Genomic DNA, 17,917 nt, shown 5'->3' on the forward strand with positions numbered 1-17,917 from the left:
TCTCTTTCTCAACCTTCTGCCTATTTTGCTCCTCCCCGGCAGAAACCGACCGCCCCATCTGTGGGAATCAAATAGTAGATCCCGGCGAGGAGTGTGATGTGGGGAACAATGAATCTGACCTTTGCTGCTATGCCGCCAAGGAGCCAAACGGTATCCAGTGTCGGCTGAAGCCAGGAGCGCAATGCAGGTAGGTGTACGCAGCAGTGCCTCTCCCCCTTTGCAGGGTCCTATCCCCCTTTCAGGAGTTTGATTTGTCTTGTAACCCCTCACGCTACACCTCACTTAAACAACTTGCTTACAAAATCCATCCTCAAAATTAGTCCCAGGAATACACAATTGCTGACTTTCTCGTGTGGACCACATAATTCTAAAATAAATCTATCAGAATACAAATATTGAGCTGCATAAATGTGTCATGGCATGAAAGTTTAGGTTGTACAAACTTTGCTAGTGTTTTTTATGTAGCTATTGCAAAATGAGGCAAATATCTACGTGAGCTGCTATATCCCCAGGAAGTACACCTACCCTGGTAGACAACCACTGGCATCATGTCCGACGACGACGTCTTGAGCTTGCACAGGCTCATCGTTGTGGACTCGCATGTGGCTGAGGAGTCCAAGCTTTGAACAGCATGGGCGTTCACAGTAGGAGCAAGAGAATTGTCCTGGCTCTGTTGGTGCAGCTGCTGCTGTTGCTTTCTTCCTCTCACAAGCATCAATAAGGCATACAGGTCGCTGCCCTTCAAAGTTGTCATACACATGTCGTACGAGAGCATGCCAGCCTGTTCGATCTTTTGCATGCTGCTCTAGCTGATCTGGTTTTAAACCAGCATGAGCAATGTTGGCCTTCACGCCGTCCAAGTACACTTCACTGGTGTACTATCTCATCAATAATTCTTTCCTCTCCCATGTTGACTCTGCAGGGGGCATTTGTTACAGTCATTGGATTAAATTGCCTAAGGAGGTTGTGGAATCTCCATCACTGGAGATATTTAAGAGCAGGTTAGATAGACATCAATCAGGGATGGTCTAGATGGTGCTTGGTCCTGCCTTGAGGGCAGGAGACTGGACTTGATGACCTCTCGAGGGCCCTTCCAGTTCTAGCATTCTAGGATTCCAAAATCCCCATGTGATGGTTTGCTAGAGATGCCAGAGGTCACTTAAAAGGTGGGCTTTGAGGGTGTGATCTTGCCCTACCTAGGAACTGCAGAGAGTGAGCCATGTTTGTTACGAGAAGCATCCAAGAGGCTTGTTGGGATCTGACCCTGTGATTCCTGAGAGTTTAGTCATTTTCAAAGGCATCAGTGAAACATCCTCTCTTGGAAGAGTGCAGATGGCTTCTTTCAACAGCCACTCAGTAGTAGTAACTCACTGATTTAGAGAGTGTTCCAATTACCGTGTATTACTCATTAAGGTTGTGGTAAGTACCAGAGGCCTCTGCAAGGGTGGGGCATCTATGGGGACTCATAGACATCTAGGAAATGCTCCCAGGCTCCAAGGCAGAGCACATGGAGGAGATGAATGGGCAGAGCAGGGCAAGGAGGTAGAGTAACAATAACAGGGAGTGCTCAGTTTTAGCCCAAAGACCCTTGAGTATGTTCCAAGAAGGTTGCCTGCCTCCAGACTTTTACTGTATCTTCCCTGAGGTGTTGGCTCTGGATACATCTATGTTACTGGTCTTGGTTTCTTCCATTTGATTCTGGAGGGCTCTGCTGCCTTCCATTTCTAGAACACCTTATTCCAGAGACCTCAATGCCCCTTACAAACATTCATTATTTAATCCCTGTCCCTCTTAGAGGCTGGTGTGTGTTATTAGACCCATTTGACAGAGGCAGAAACAGAAGCCTCAAATTTAGGGACCTAATATCCACTGAAATCAGTGTAGATGCCTAAATACCTTGGAGGGTCTGGGTTGAAAGTGATTTGATAGCAAGGCAGTTGCAGAACTGGGTCAAGAATCCAGCCAGTCTGACTGCCTCTCCTCTGCTCTAACCACTAGTCCTTGCTCCACTTGCAGAGCTGGGACTAGAACCCAGCAGTCCTGGTTCCCATGCTACTCCTGCCTTGCAGTGCTCCATACACAACACATCAGTTAAATTCCATCTTTGCTATCCAAACCCACCTGGAAAAATAATTGGGAAGGTGAATGGCAGTTTTAAGGGTCTTGAGCCCTGACCAGAGCCAGGAAGACTTGAGAACTTGCCTAGTGTTGGCATTATTTAGTTCAAGTAATATTGTTGGTTATCAGTGTTCCCTGTAAGCCAGGCGCTTGTATGATTGTATGCTCAGGAGAGATTCAGATGCCGCCCAGCAGATTAGCAGAGCACCCACAGCTAAGTGTTGTTTCTATTGGTGGTGCACATGCCTTTGTGCACATAAAAATTTATTCCACCCATGGATGGAAAAAAATCTGCCCATGGATGGAAAACTTTAGCGGGAATATTTTTGGTTACTGACCTATTTTTCCTATATACTATTTCTGTCTCTTCCAGCTCAAGCCAAGGTCTGTGCTGCAGCCATGACTGTGTCTATAAACCCCAAGGGAAGCTCTGCCAAAAGGAGCTGGACTGCACCTTCCAGAGCACCTGTTCTGGACAGACAGCTGAATGCTCCGCCCCTCTACCCAAAGCCAATTACACCCTCTGCAGCATGGGGACATGGATCTGTGTAAATGGGGTTAGTCCTCAAAGCCGACTGAACACCCCCCCAGGGCCAGAGGCAGAGCTGGGGAGACTAAGAGCTGGAAAAAGACCTACGGTGATGGCTGGGCACATAACCCTTCTTAATGCATGATAGAGGCTACGATTTAGTCAGGGGTATTTTGAGTAACAGTTTTGGACGGATCATGGGTTAATAAGAATGGACAACCCTGATGTATCCAGAACTTATACTATAAACATGCCTTATAAAATCTTGAGGGGAGGCAGCCCTGGCACCAGCTACCTAGTGCAACCTGAACAGCAACTGCTCCAACCGCCCTGGACACTGCCCATGCAGCTGACCAGAGGGCACCCGAGTGGCCAGCTGCAGGGCTGTTCCAGCAGCAGCTGGTGTGGCTAGTCCTTCTGCCAGCCCTGGAGTCAACCACACTGGCCCCTGCAGAACCGTCACTGAGCTCATGGGAAGTCACAGAATCTGTGTGTTCAGCTACCTCTGTGACTGACCTGGAGCCCTCTGCATGATTGATAGCCCTGGAGGTTACAGCCCCATAATCATCCACAGGGCAGGTGGAGCAGAGACCAGCAACAATGTTGGCTTTCCCCCACGTCTGGTGCAATGAGCCTGTGAAACTCACTGCCACAGGAGAGCGCCCAGACTGAGTTTAGACTTTAGCAGAAGTCCACAGGGGACTGAACTTTTACATAGCAGGAATTTCCAGACTTACAAGAGCCTTGGGTGGGATTTAAACCATGGCACATAAGGGCACAAACCAACCCTCTGATTACTGGCCTTTAGGAACCAACATTTCCTGTGAGCAGGTTCTGCCAAAGTGCAATATGCTGTGTTTCTTGCACCTTCCTCTGAAGTAGCTAGCTCTGGCCCTTGGCACAGAGAAGACATTGGCCTAGATGGACCCTATGTCTGATCGTGACTGACCATTTCTATGTAGACGCCTCATGGTTTGTCCTGCAGCTACTGGAGCCCTGTTTGTTCTGTGAGTGAATAGAGGAATCCAGGCAACGAGCACCCTTCACTGAAAATAGATCCAATTGGACCAGACTTGGGGAAACATGTTTCCCCCCATCATTCAACAGCACGAATATTTGCCAGAAGAGCTCAGTCTTTCAGCAAATAGACTCCTCATGGTTTGCTCTGGAGCCCTGTAGCTTCCAAATTTAGCTGCCAAATTCCTATTGAAATCAACAAGAGTTAGATGCCCAGGTACTATCAAGGTTCTGGGTTCCTCTGCTCTGGACAGGTCCCTTACTCTCAGTAACCTCCCTCCCCACATAAATCCCATTCCTTATTCCTCTCCTTGTGTGGTATTACAGCTCTGCATTGGATCACTTTGCATCAAGCATGGCTTGGAGCAATGTGATTGCATCAGTACGTCCATGTGGGCGAAATGCCACCTCTGCTGCCAGCAGCCAGGTATGTAACCCCATCTGGCTGCCTGAAAAGCCCTGACGTTGTTTTTTCCTAGAGTAAGAGGCGCAGCAGAAGCCCGGGGCTAGGGGAGGACAAGGGCTGGTGGGTGTGGGGAGAGTTGTCAGCTCTATGCCGCAAATGGACTTTAAGACCTAGCCGCTCAGGAGAATGTATTACAAGAGGAGGCCCTGACACAGTAACCTTAGCCGGCCCTAGCAATAAAAACACAACTCCAAAGCTTTGTTTTATAATAGGCTTAAGGCTCTCCAGGATACTCCACGATCTATTTACAGACAGTCCCAATGTTCTGGTGCATGGCATGTGTATCTATGTTGAGCCCTAAGGCTTTGCTTTTCAAACCACTGCTCTAGGCCAACCGGGCACATGTGCCAGCACATCCTCTGCTCTGCTGGAGCAGTACTTCAACGGCACACAGATCCCACTGACCCCAGGCACTCCGTGCAAGGACAAGATGGGCTACTGCGATAAGTTTCACATCTGCCGGCTTGTGGATGAAGATGGCCCCATAGCCAGGGTGAAGAACGCCCTCTTGGATTTCATTGAGCTGGAGGACATATCAAACTGGATGGAGGTAAACAGCTGCATGAGATTTTTTTCCCCTTGTTTCCTCCTTCCCTCAGAGTGACTAGGGCCTAGATTTTCAATGAGTCAGGCCCCTTTCAGGCCTAGGCCTGTAGGTCTGCAAGTGTTGGGTGAGTGAGTAGTTAAGACAAGGGGCTTGAGAGCTGGGATTCTTATCCCTGGCTGACATGTGACCTTGGACAAATCCTGTGACCTCTCCTACGTTCTACACCTATTAAAAAGGTGGTAACAACATCCTCCTTCACAGGAGTGAAAAACTGCCTGGACACCATGCTGAGTGTTATGTCCCCACACTCCTTTCCACAGTGACATGCTTTTACCCAGAGCTTGGTTTTCAGAGCTCTTGTTGGCTCCCTCTGAGGTGCATGGGGCTCAGATTGCCTTTGTGATCGGATTCTGCTCTGGTTCCATTCCACAGAGACGCTGGTGGGCTGTGCTTTTGATGATCCTAACTTTGGCAGCTCTGATGGCCAGCACCATCTTTCTCTTTGGAAGGACACTTGACAGTGAAAAAGGCAAGTCGCTGCGTTAAGCAACTCCCATTTGATTCAGTCCATTCCTTGCTTCCTCAAGCAGCGTAAGTACATTGTCTGTCAGCAATCGCCGTCCCAGAAAAGGTCAGGAAAAATGCAGCTTAGTGGCTCCGGCACTTTCTGTTCAACCAACACCAATGTAAAAACAGTTGCTGGGCTACACACACAACCCAATACCAGAGGAGCCACGTGTAACCTTGATTTTTAAATGCTCCCAATTAATATTAAACTGTTCAAGCTAAGGATGCAGTAAACCAAACTCAGTTTTCAGGTTTCAGTCTGTATGCTGGGCAGAGGCATTATGATTTTATAAAGGACCCTGAGGGACAATTTGCTAGACCCTAACTTCATTTAAAATAGGACAATGTGAAGCAAACAGGTGTAGAATTATTATTTGTGTAGTTACTGTTACCTGAAATTGGGCCAGCTACTAAGCTTAGGAAGGACCAATGACCCACCAGAGTTTGGCAGAAAGCAACACATTTATTACACTAATAACTAAGCTGAAGAAAGGGCTGGGGAAGGGGGTCACATTCACGCTTGCATATCCGTACTCACACTCCCAGGAAAGGCACAGCACTAGAGATGTCAGGATTCTACCTCCCCATGTCCCCCGCCAAAAAAAAAAAAAAAAAAAATCCAATGAGAAGTCAGAAGTTTGCATCTGATGAAGCGGGTCTTTGCCCACAAAAGCTTATGCTCCAAAAGATCTGTTAGTGTCTAAGGTTGCCACAGGATGTCTTGATTTTGTGGATACAGACTAACACGGGGACCCCTCTGATACTTGTCAGGATTCTCCCAGGACACACACAGCACTGAAGATGTCAGGATTCTGCGAGGTATGTTTCTCACAGCGCAGCGATGGATGGTGCAATGGAGGTAAGTCTTCCCAAGGCATGACAGAATGAGACGCGGTGGACCACTGGCCAGGCAGTCCGGGCAAAGGGCCTTTCGAGGAGATGCAATCTTGTGAGTGTGCTTGCCGAGCATTTGGCTCCTTCTCCTCTTAAGGACCTGCTCCTTCTGGTCTGTGGCTAGAGATGACTTGGCCTTGTCTAGTTAGTCAAACCCCACCTCAAGCAGTGTCCACATGTGGGGCATGTGGTTGGTGCTCAATCAGGGTCCCAGCTGTGTTGTGTACCTGGGAGCTGCTCAGACAGCCCATTCATCTCAACACACATTCCAGGAGAGGATGGGAGGGAAAGCCATCTCACAGGCATTCAATGAGAGACAGGAGTGGGGAGGTGTAACAGGCTTTTAGACATACAGATCACTGCTGTTCCTACAACAGGTACTACTGTTGTACTTATGTTCAAAGACAAAATGGCTTATAACCCTGTAACCTACTGGTACCCTTTTGGTGCCAATTGGAGCTCTCACCAATGTAGCAAGGCCCCTTCTTTTTCTAACCCATTAGAAGACTAATTCATTAAAATCTATCTATTACCACATCCACATGATCAGCTCCTCTTTCTTGCCTCTTTACACTACACATTATTTAAATCAACATTTTCCCAACACACTTCTAATATTCTTGGTACAGGTAACATTTTCAAAAAAGAACCACAATTCTCAAAATCACTCATTTAAACCCCTGCTGAAACCAGTTATAACCAAACATAACCCTGGCTTATGTCCCTGCTACCTTCAGTTTTGTCATCTTATCTGCTACTTCTCTCTCACTTCTCATTACTAACAGACTTATTTTCCCGTACGCCTCTCTGCTTAGCCTGAGTTAGGCCAAAGTCTGATTTCTACTTCTATCTCTAACACAGGCGTTAGGCTACAAATGGAAGCTATCACTCTTACTTACATCTGCTAGGAGGTGAAGAGCCTGTAACTTGTACCCAGGTGAAAATTTCAGGAGGACCCATTATGAGATGCAGCTGTGTAATTCCTTAACACTTTCCCATTAACCCTCTCTCCTGCATTCTTTCCCTCACTACTGGGGTGACCACAGACCTGCATGGCTGCACACAGCAACCTTTTGCCTCCTCAGAAGGCAGCCAACAAACAGACCGCACTTACCCCTGTTGAGGTGTATGAGCTACAGCCTGCCACCAACTGTGTAGAAGGAATCCTCTCTAGGCAATGCTGCACACTGTCTAGATGGTAACATCTTCTGCTCAATGCAGCAGACACAATGCAAAAGAGTTTCTGCGACTTCTGGAAATCACATCCTCTTCAGGCTGGATGAACAGCCATCTGGGCTTTGGGATCCTGCCATCTTTGGTGTCTGGGGCATCCTAGACAGTTGGATGGTTGCTCTTCTGGATTGGACTCCCCAGGGTTTTTCCCTAACTGACCATTGCAGACTCTGAAGCCATGTTACAGAGTGTGGAGGGTCACCAGGCCATGCACCCCATCCACAGTCAGATGTGACTCATTCAGCATGTAGAACAGGTTTATTAGTCAACAGGGACACAGCGTAGAACAGACTCGTCAGCACAGAAACCAGAAGCTGTCAGTACAATCCATCTCGAGGAGAGGGGGCCCTCAAGCGGGGCTTTGGCCCTTCTTCTTTCCTCTCCAGCCAGACGAGACTGCCCCACTCAAATGCCCAGTTTCAATTCAATTAAGCCAGGCCTCTCCTTCCTCCTCTGTCCTGTTTCCCAGGGAAGAAAGGTGTCACCTGCTTGCCTAGGTTACAATGAACAAGGAGGGCCTGGCCTATGTGTGAGACGTCATCACACTGAAACTCTTTTCACCACTATGTACTGATGCTGGGCCTAGGGAAACTGAAGTACTCACCTCAGGTCACTTCAGGATGGTAGGAAACACATGCGACCTAACCAAGGGAATAAAATCCTTGCACCCCTCCACTTCCTCACAAGCCATTAAGCTCTTTTCCCTTCCTTCACCAAACCTTGCCTTGCCTACATATAATCACTTTCTCTCTTTTGCAGGCTCTCTCTATACACTCACCTACTGCCCACTGCAAAACTGCTCCCTGCTCCCGTAATACATCTCCTGCTCCATCCCATTAATGGGCCAGCATCTCCCTGATCAGCCTCTCTCTTACCTATACAGTTGTGATCAAGTGTCACAGGTTTGTAAGGTACCACACCAGAGATCTTTGTCACTATGTTCCTCTCCATCACCCTTGTTTTGTTCATGGACTCAAGATTTCTGCACATCACAAGCCACAGAAGCTTACCCACCCATTACTGTATTAGGCCCGTAACATCTGGCTAAGTTACTGAAGACCTCAAATCTTGATGTAAAGCTGGGGTAGGCAGTAATTTTTGATGGGAGACCATTCCAAGATATTAATGGAGAGGTGCAGGGTCTTGGATAGAGGTTGGGTGCACGAGGGCAGGGTCACCTGGGGCAGGGAACTGCAGTAGAAGGAGGGGTGCTGGGTGCAGGCTCTGGCTGGGAGGTGCTTACTGTAGGTAGCTCCCAGCTGGTGGCCCAGTGGGACCCTTGGGTAGGCTCACTGCCTGCCATGGCCCCACATGCTGTTCAAAGTGGCCAACTGCTGCAGCAAGTGGGTGTCTCTGTGCAGTGCACCTCTTGGGGTAAGGGAGGTCTCTCCTGCTGCTCATGTCCACAAGCACTTCCTCTGCAAATTCTGTTGGCTGGTTTCTGGCCACTGAGAGCTGTGAGGATTGTACTGGGGACAGGGGCAGTACACAGAGACCCTCTCCCTGCAAGAATCTCAGTGCACAGACACACACACTTGTCCCAGCAGCTGGCTGTTTTGAGCAGCGTGTGCAGAGCCATGGCAACCAGGGAACCTACCTGAAGGTCCTGATGGGCCACAGGACGTTAGTGACTCAGAGGACTGTGGCAGGCCCTATGCAGATATAAAATTTGTACCTTCATCTGCAAAAATGAGCCCCAAAGATATCTGCAGAGGTAGCAACCTGCAGATATAAAGTGAGTATCTGCCAAGTCTAGATACATAATTTGTATCCGCATCCATATCTGCAGAAGTCAGCTGCAGAATCTGCGATCACAGATGCAGATATCTACAGATTTGCAGGCCTCTATGGATCCGGCCAACAAGCCATATTTTGCCCACCCTGATGTAAAGATTTAGAGAGACCCCTAGTTACTCCAGCTCATAACAGCCAGTGACACATCAGAGAGATGATCACCAGGGAGGAAGAGGAATTAAAATGCTACTGTTGGCACAAGAACAAATGGATATAAAATGGCCATCAGCAAGTTTAGGCTTGGAATTAAATGGAAAGTTTCTAATCATCAGAGGAAGGAAGTTCTGGAAAAAAAAATCTTGTTTCAAGACTGACCTCAAAAAACATACAGACTAGTGGCATATCACTCACTTGCAACCGCTGTTCGAAAGTATTTCCAACATGCAGAGATGGACCACAACCTAGGGAGCACTCTGAGCTACTAGAGAACTCTTTCCCAGGTATCTTGCTAGTCAGTTTCAAACACATGCTCTGGATCTGATTGCCATATTTGGGGTCAAGAAGGAATTTTCTTCAGGTCAGACTGGCAGAGACCCTTGGGGATTCTAACAGGAACAGAGGTAGTCAGGTTAGTCTGTAGTCTAACAAAACAAACGAGCAGTCATGCAACACCTTAAAGACTAACAAAATAATTAATTAGGTGATGAGCTTTTGTGGGACAGACCTGATTTGAAGAAGTGGGTCTGTCCCATGAAAGCTCATCACCTAATAAATGTCATTAGTCTTTAAGGTGCTACATGACTGCTTCCTTGTTTTGGGGACTCTAGTGCATTTCACTTTGCCACTAGCTTGAGTGCAGAACACAGCAGAGAATCCGTTAAGAGGATTCAGATCAGTCTCCAGGAATTCCTCAAATATGAGGTAATTCAGGGCCTAAATGAAAGTTTGTTGCTAGTTTTTGCATTTATATCATTGTTCCCATAAGTCTGGGGTCATTCAGCTGCCTAGCCATTTACAGTTATTCCTTAGCAAGGTTTTTGTGCACAGAGGCTTCATGCCATGAATTCCATTCTCTATGCAACTCCTTAAGACAGTGCTTCCCAACCTTATTTGTGTACCCCTTTCAGAATTTCGGCCTCATTGGCATACCAACTCCCCCAGTGCTTATCTTCTGATTTTTAATAGTTTATTTTCTGATGCATACCCCTTGAAATCCTTTAGTGTACCATAATATGGGAAACACTGCTTTATTCTTTGATAGGATAACAAGTCTTGTGGATAAGGGAGACGCAGTGGATGTGGTATGCCTAGACTTTAGTGAGGTATTTGATAAGGTCTCACATGATCTTATCAATAAACTAGGCAAGTACAACTTATATGGGAATACTATATGGTAGGTGAATAACTGGCTGACTAACTATTCTCAGAGAGTAGTTATTAAGGGTTTACAATTATGCTGGAACAGTATAACAAGCACAGTTCCACAGGAGTCTGTTTTGGGACTGGTTCTATTCAATATCTTCATCAAAGATGTAGATATTAGCATAGATAGTACGCTTATTAAGTTTGCAGATGATACCTGGCTGGGAGGGGTTGCAACTGCTTTGGAGGACAGAGTCATAATTCAAAATGATCTGGACAAACTGGAGAAATGGTCTGAGGTAAATAGGGTAATGGTTAATAAGACAAATGCAAAGTACTCCACTTCGGAAGGAACAATCAGCTTCATATATCCAGAATGGGAAGTGACTGTCTGAGGAGGAGCACTGCAGAAAACGATCTAGGGGATGGAGTAGTCCACAAGCTAAATGAGTCAAGTGTGATGCTGTTGCAAAAAAGCAAACATGATTCTGGGATGCATCAACAAAAGCGTCACGAGCAAGACACGAGAAGTCATTCTTCCGTTCTACTCAGCACTGATTAGACCTCAGTTAGAGTATTGTGTCCAGTTCTGGGTACCACATTTCAAGAAAGATGTGGAGAAATTGGAGAAGGTCCAGCAAAAAGCAACAAGAATGATTAAAGGTCTAGAGAACATGAGCTATGAGGGAAGACTGAAAGAACTGGGCTTGTTTAGTTTAGAAAAGAGAAGATTTACAGGGGACATGATAGTGGTTTTCAAGTACCTAAAAGAGTGTTATAAGGAAGAGGGAGAAAAATACTTCTCCTTGGCCTCTGAGGGTAGGATAAGAAGCAATGGGCTTAAACTGGAGCAAGAGAGGTTTAGGTTGGACATTAGGTAACACTTCCTGCTAGGGCGGTTAAACACCGGAATAAATTGCTTGGGGAGGTTCTGGAATCTCTGTCATTGGAGCTATTTAAGGTTAGACAGACATTTGTCACGGATGGTCTAGATGGTGCTTGGTCCTGCCACAAGGGTAGGTGACTGGACTTGATGACCTCGCGAGGTCCTTTCCATTTCTAGTGTTCTATGATTCTAAGATCATAAGAATAGCAATAGTGGGACAGACCAAGGACTCATCTAGCTCAGCATCTTGTCCTCTGACAGCATCCAAGAAAAGCTACCACTTGAGATGCTCCTCCAAATCAGAAGCAAACTAAGCCTCATGTGGGTTTATCCAGAAGCAGAAAAAGGGGCTCAAACAAAAACTCTTGTTCCAAACACAGCTTATCATTGGAAGGGTTCAGAATAGATACAGTTCAAATTTTCACCATTCATTGCTTTTGGTTATAGGCAATGCATCCACAGGGGAATTAGAGATGCAACTGTTAATTCATCAGTGGTATTACCACCTTGTTACCTAACAATAGGGAAGCTGCTCTACAAGAATCATTAATGACAGTTTTTGCCCTTTATCTTTTACTTAGAAATGAAAAGTGAACAGAGCACAGTTATGAAGAACGAACTCAGACAACAACCTGAGAAAATGAAAACAATGTACTGGGAACACGAGGCACTCTACATTGAAACGTTGCACCAGGAGTATGAGACAATAATATAGCAGAAGCATGTCAGCCTGCTCCAGGTCTGCTTATTGGCCAAATCCTTTCACTGGTCTGTGATTCTTCCTGTCTGCTTCAAAGGTACAGGGAGAGCTAATGTCTGTAAAGCACTCAGATCAGTTCTTAGAAGAAACAGACAAAAGAACTGAAAAGTTACCCATTGCTGCTTTTACCAGGCCCAATAAATCATATCACGTTAAATATATATTTTAAGAAATCTAATGCTTTTCATTTAGGATATCTAACATTCCTTTGCTAATAGGAGCCTGATTCTGTCATACCTATAGGCCATGCTACAGGAGTGATCCCACTGAAATCATCAATTGTGAGGCCAATACAGACCATATGATCAATAGATTCAATGGAGACTTCATGCTGGGAGACAAAAGGATTGTGGTGACACAGCCTGAGATAAGCGTCAAAAACACACTTGTTACTCCTATCATTTAACATGCTTAGGGCAGTAAGGGGTGATGCTCCCTTCCTGCCTATTTGACAGAGTTTTACAGTAATTTGCATTATTTGTCCTTCCTCCCAAACTTTAGACTGTGCGTCGCTGGTAATTTATCCTGGATTTTCTAGATGGATGAAGTTTCCTGACAGTCTATTTACAGTATAAACTCTTTAAGGCAGGCAGTATATGTATATGCACAGCATCAGCATAAAAGGGCCCCGATCTCCTTTGTAGCCTCTAGATGCTACCATAAAATTATATTAAATAATAATTGCAGAGCCTGCATGCCAACATCAACCCAGGTGCAAAGGCATGTTCCAGAGTCTTTTATTGGAGCCTTTGCATGGCTGAGCTGCCCTCGAGTGCTGTGCACTACATCTCATCCCAGAGGCAGAGCAGCGAGGAAATGGCAAAAACTTGGAGAGAATTCATTTGATGAGATTCTTCACGTACTTCCAGCCATCCTGGCTGTATTCATGGATCCTGGTGGGAGCCACAGATAGAGTAGCAATGGTGGTCTGAACTCCTGCAAGAAAAACAGTGGAGGGGTGTCCTGAGAAACATTACCAAGTTGAATTTGCCACTGTTATTCAGGATAGATCACACAGATCTCCACAGCTGAGATCTGTCCTTTAGGGAGCTTTCTGACATAAGCATGAGTAATTATTGACTATTGAGGTTTTACTGTCTCAACTGTTGTAAGTGGACCCTGAGGTGGGGAAATCTGTCCCACATCACCAAGTCTGAAAACACAGCACAAGTACTTGGGAGATTTGGATTTTATTCCTGCTTTTCTCACAGATTCCCTCTGTGTAATCTTAATCAAGTCAACCTTGGTGGGCCTGAGTTTCCACATTTTTAAAATGAGAAAATTTACCTGCGCGATGAGTGTGTTGAATTAATTTGCAAAGTGCCTGCAGATGCTTTGAAATGCTCAATTAAAATTGCTAGAGAACAGCAAAACATCTTACCTTTTCACACCTGCATAGTAGTACAGTTGAACTCAAATTTTGCCCTAAGAAACCTTATACAACAAGCCAGTTGTGTTTATAAACTCTTCAATCCTTAACCAGGGATGGTAGTTCTCAGGAGTAAAAGTCATCATAGTGTCCCTTCATGCTGCTAATGCCATAATTGTAGTTAGTTTTATAGTCTTAAATTACCTGCTGCTTATCATAATAATAAAAATCCCTAACTCTTATATAGTATTTTCATCAGTAACTCTCAAAGGGGTTTACTAAAGAAATCAGCATCATTATCCCTATTTCACAGATGGGGAAACTGACGCACAGGGAAGTAGTGACTTGGCCATGGTCACCCAGTAGGCCAGTGGCAAAGTGAAGAATTAGAACCCAGATGTACCAAGTTCACTAGGCCATGCTGCCTCCTTCAGTCTACTGGGCCAGCATTCTAGGATACATTCTCTCATTGACAATCCATCCATTCTATAGTTTAGATACTTAAAAAGTCAAGTCTTACCTGTGTTCCATAAGTCAGAGACAGAAAAGTCAAACTTTGGAGAGGATGGAAGCTTTAAAAAAAAAAAAAAGAGCGAAAAGCAAGGGGAGAAAAATCAGAATTGCCTGTGGACACTATCTAGCTACAAAACTGCTAAACAACAGCTTAAAGGAGATAACAAAATCTAGAATCTACCACCAATTACTGGGGTCACCTTGTGCAAATCACAGTAAATGCCGACTCAGCTGACACAGCAGTTAAAGTGAACCAAACGGCAACATTTTCAAAAGCAGTTTATGCAACACACTAAGGTGACTTAGAAAATTTTAACTATACTTTCATATTTTAGGGATTGGAGTAGACATTATTGTTATTAAATATTTATGGTCACCTCCACACTATGGTAAGTGCTCTCTAAACATTCTAAAGAAGTCTGTCTCTGTTCTTAGTTGCTCACAATTTAAGGACAGTTTGGGTGATGGGAAAAAAATGCCCCAGTTACAAACACAGTACAAAATTTATATGCAACTTGATTAATGATAAGCATCAGGCGAAAACAGGTCTTTAAGAGGGAGGATCAATGCATTAGTGTCTATAAAGAGCTTAAAGATCCTCAGATGAAAAGTGGCTCAGGCATACCATTATAAAAAAACCCTCCCAGATCAAGTTTTCCATTTTCTCTCCTCTCATCCTTTAAAAATTACCCCTTTCACATCTCAACTCAGTAAGTTCTCTCCCTCCCAACAAGTTTAAAGATCTATTCTCCTTTACATTTCCCTCCTATTACAAATAAGAACAGGGGAGAAGTCTGGCTCCACTGAAATCAATGACAAAACAGCCATTCACATCAATGGAGCTAGAATTTTACCACTCCTTCCCCACCCCACACTCTTTCCCTTCCTCCCTCAACACCATGAGAATTTGCTAAGCAGGCTTGTTTGCACAGACCATTGGTTCCCAAGCTTTTCAGTAACACACTACATCTCAATGAGACAAACAACATGTCCACTTTTTTCCAGCTGAATTGACTGCTCATGTCATATTTACTTACATTTAGTATGGTTATGGTCTTACTAGAGAGGTTTGCAACACACAAGTGCATACAATAAGCTAGACAAGAACTGCACTGAGGGGAAATGAAGGACATTCCACAGCACATTGGACAGTTCTCACAGCATACCAGTTGAAAACCACTGGTGCAGACCTTACCTCCCAGCCTGCATAATTTGCCCATTCCTGTATAGCTGGAGGCAGCGCTGTTCGAGCTTTTCTGAGGGCCTCTGCTCCTTGACTGCCACTCCCCAGCAGCCCCTGGTCACATGCCACATACACAGCAGCTCCAGCCAGGCTACCTTTGATGACAAACCTGAAACAGAATAAGAAGCAGCACAAGCCCAGTTTGCATTACTACAGAGGGATGCTTTTTGACCAGCCGATTCTGACCCTTAAGAGGAATCACATAAGGCAATCGGGGGTGAGAGAAACATTTAGGGGCAGGTCAGTCACAAGGCATTAATATTTTATTACAATCTAAAGTAAAGAAAATCTAGCTCTCCCACTCCCTACCACCCTGGACCTTTACAGTCAAATAGCCTTTGTCAACCTCTTAGCCACATGTAATAGATTGTACAGACTTACTGATGCTATTTCAGTTTTTTAAAAACTCTCACAAATGTAACTGGATCATGAAGATATTGGACTTCAAAAAAAAATTAAGTTACCCTTTTCAAGAAGTGGAACAGCTCTAGCTGTGAATAAGAAATCCATGTTTAAAGGGTTCCTATTGCACCTCACCAATAAGTTGTCAGATTACTTAGCAGAAATGTTTCTCTAGGGGGACAGGTAGATACAATGGAAGGTAGGGATAGGGTCTAGAGTTACCTAAATAAATTGTAGGATTGGGCCAAAAGTAATCTGATGAGGTTCAGCAAGGTCAAGTGCAGAGTCCGGCACTTGGGACAAAGAATCCCAAGCATCGTTACTTGCTGGGGACCAACTGCCTAAGTAGTAGTGCAATAGAAAAGGACCTGGGGATTACAGTGGATGAGAGGCTGGATGTGACTTAACAGTGTGCCATTGTAGCAAAGAAGGCTAAAGGCATATTGGGGTGCATTAGTAGAAAGATTTCCAGCAGATCTAGAGAAGTTAGGGTTCTTATGTTCTTAAGTTGTTATTCCCCTCTGTTCAGTCCTGGTGAGGCCACATCTGGAATATTGCGTCCAGTTTTGAGGCCCCCAGCACAGAAAGGATGTGGCTGCACTGAAGCAGGTTCAGTGGAAGGCAATGAAAATGATTGGGGGACTGGAGCACCTGATCTACGAGGAGAGGCTGAGGGATTTGGGCTTACTTAGTTTGCAGAAGAGAAGAGTGAGGGGCAATTTGATAGTAGCCTTTAGAAGGGTGATTCTAAAGAGGATGGAGAGAGGCTGTTCTCAGTGGTGACAGATGACAGAACAAGGAGCAATGGTCTCAAGTTACAGAGGGGGCGGTGTAGGTTGCACATTAGGAAAAACTGTTTCACAGGAGGGTGGTGAAACACTAGAATGGGTTACCTAGCGAGGTTGTGGAATCTCCATCTTGACAAAGTCTTGGCTGGGATGATTTAGTTGCGGCTGGACTCGATGACCTCCTGAGGTCCCTTCCAGCCCAGTCATTCTATGATTCAGGTCCCATCTAATCTACAAGACCCTGTGGTAACTAGAGGCCGGTCATATGGTGACATCACAAGAGCAGAGTGCGTGAAAACTAGTCACTGAGAGAGCAAGGGATTTATAATCAGATTATTTCAAACATTGCATTTGTTGGCTGACATTTAAGGCCAATACTTGGCTAACACAACAGAGTAAAGAATTCTCTGCTCAAGATTCAACAAGCTCCACTCCTTCCCTGAAAAATGCGAGCTCAGAGTGTGCCCCACCCCAGGCAGACAGCAAGGGAGGGGGCTGTTTAATTCTGAAACAAGTTGTTTTTTTTTTAAAGTTTCCCAGTCCCTACCCAATCCCCCCACCCTTTACCCATGGCAAGGAAACAGAAGGTTGTGGGGAAGGGAACCTGAAGACAAAGGACCCAGGACTCTGGGGAGAGGCATGGGGAGATGGGAGGTTTCCGAGGGTCAGGTGGGGGCAGATGTGGGGTTCAGGGAGAGGCTAAAGGAGAGCAATGGGGACAGCTGGGGGAGCCTGCAGGGCTGTGGGGTGGGGGACTGAAACGGACCAAATGGGGGGCAGCAACTGGGAGAGCTTCAAGGGGCGGTACTGGAGTGGTGGGGGGGCCGCTGGGAGGAGGCCAATGAGGGGAAGGGGAGTCCGAAAAGGGTACTGGGGAAAGTGGCAGTTGGAGGGAGGCTGAGAGGAGCGGCGGCGGCGGGGGGGGGGGGGGGGGGCAGAGGGGCTGTTAGAGGAAGGGGGTGGAAGCAGTGGGCCGCAGTTGGGGGGAGGCTGAGGGAGGCGGGGGAAGCAGACGGGGACAGTGGGGGGAAGGGGAGCAGGGGCAATGGGGAGAGGCTGAGGGGGACAGTGGGGGGGAAGGGGCAGTTGGAGGGGTCGGGGGCGGGGACGCTGAGGGGGCCCAAGAGAAGAAGGATCTCAAGGGACCGCTGAGGGGAGCAGTGCGGGGAAGGGCGCAGCGCAGGGGCGGCTGAAGAGAGAGGTGGGGGAATGGGGGGAGGGGCCAGGGAGGCGGGGGTCGCTGCGGAGAGCGGAGAACCCCCCGCTCCCCCACGGCGGCGGCGGCGCCCCGAGGCGCGGCCCTCCCTCACCTGATGACGGGGACGAGCCGCGAGGAAGCCATGAGGACAGCCCAAGGGTAGCGGCGAGCAGGCGCCCGGCCAGGCCTGTTCGCGCCGCAAAGGCCTTCGGATGTTGTAGTCTCCGCTTCCCGCCGGGGCCGACTGGTCACGTGGTCATCGCCAGCGGCAGGGGGGCGGAGGCGGTAACC

At 46.6% G+C, this 17,917-nt stretch overlaps 2 protein-coding genes across 2 annotated transcripts in view; one reads left to right on the forward strand and one right to left on the reverse strand.

Annotated features, from left to right (window-relative positions):
* Nucleotides 1-12,736, forward strand: part of LOC142002105 (disintegrin and metalloproteinase domain-containing protein 10-like) — a 31,198-nt gene extending 18,462 nt beyond the window's left edge. The window contains exons 10-16 of the mRNA XM_074977936.1: nucleotides 43-187; nucleotides 2,492-2,675; nucleotides 3,992-4,091; nucleotides 4,460-4,680; nucleotides 5,110-5,206; nucleotides 6,016-6,063; nucleotides 11,935-12,736. Coding sequence (XP_074834037.1) covers nucleotides 43-187; nucleotides 2,492-2,675; nucleotides 3,992-4,091; nucleotides 4,460-4,680; nucleotides 5,110-5,206; nucleotides 6,016-6,063; nucleotides 11,935-12,068 — 929 coding nt within the window. The 3' untranslated portion in view covers nucleotides 12,069-12,736. The remainder of the gene's footprint in view (nucleotides 1-42; nucleotides 188-2,491; nucleotides 2,676-3,991; nucleotides 4,092-4,459; nucleotides 4,681-5,109; nucleotides 5,207-6,015; nucleotides 6,064-11,934) is intronic.
* A 98-nt stretch (nucleotides 12,737-12,834) lies between these two features.
* On the reverse strand, nucleotides 12,835-17,910 carry MICOS13 (mitochondrial contact site and cristae organizing system subunit 13). The gene is made up of 4 exons (XM_074978549.1): nucleotides 17,739-17,910; nucleotides 15,191-15,347; nucleotides 14,003-14,054; nucleotides 12,835-13,049 (listed from the first exon to the last, which is right to left on the reverse strand). The coding sequence occupies exons 1-4, from the start codon at nucleotides 17,768-17,770 to the stop codon at nucleotides 12,952-12,954; spliced, it is 339 nt and encodes a 112-aa protein (XP_074834650.1). The 5' UTR covers nucleotides 17,771-17,910; the 3' UTR covers nucleotides 12,835-12,951.
* Between the last annotated feature and the right edge of the window lie 7 nt (nucleotides 17,911-17,917).

Source organism: Carettochelys insculpta, chromosome 27 (assembly GCF_033958435.1).
Source record: "Carettochelys insculpta isolate YL-2023 chromosome 27, ASM3395843v1, whole genome shotgun sequence".
NCBI classification, from domain to species: Eukaryota; Metazoa; Chordata; order Testudines; family Carettochelyidae; genus Carettochelys; species Carettochelys insculpta.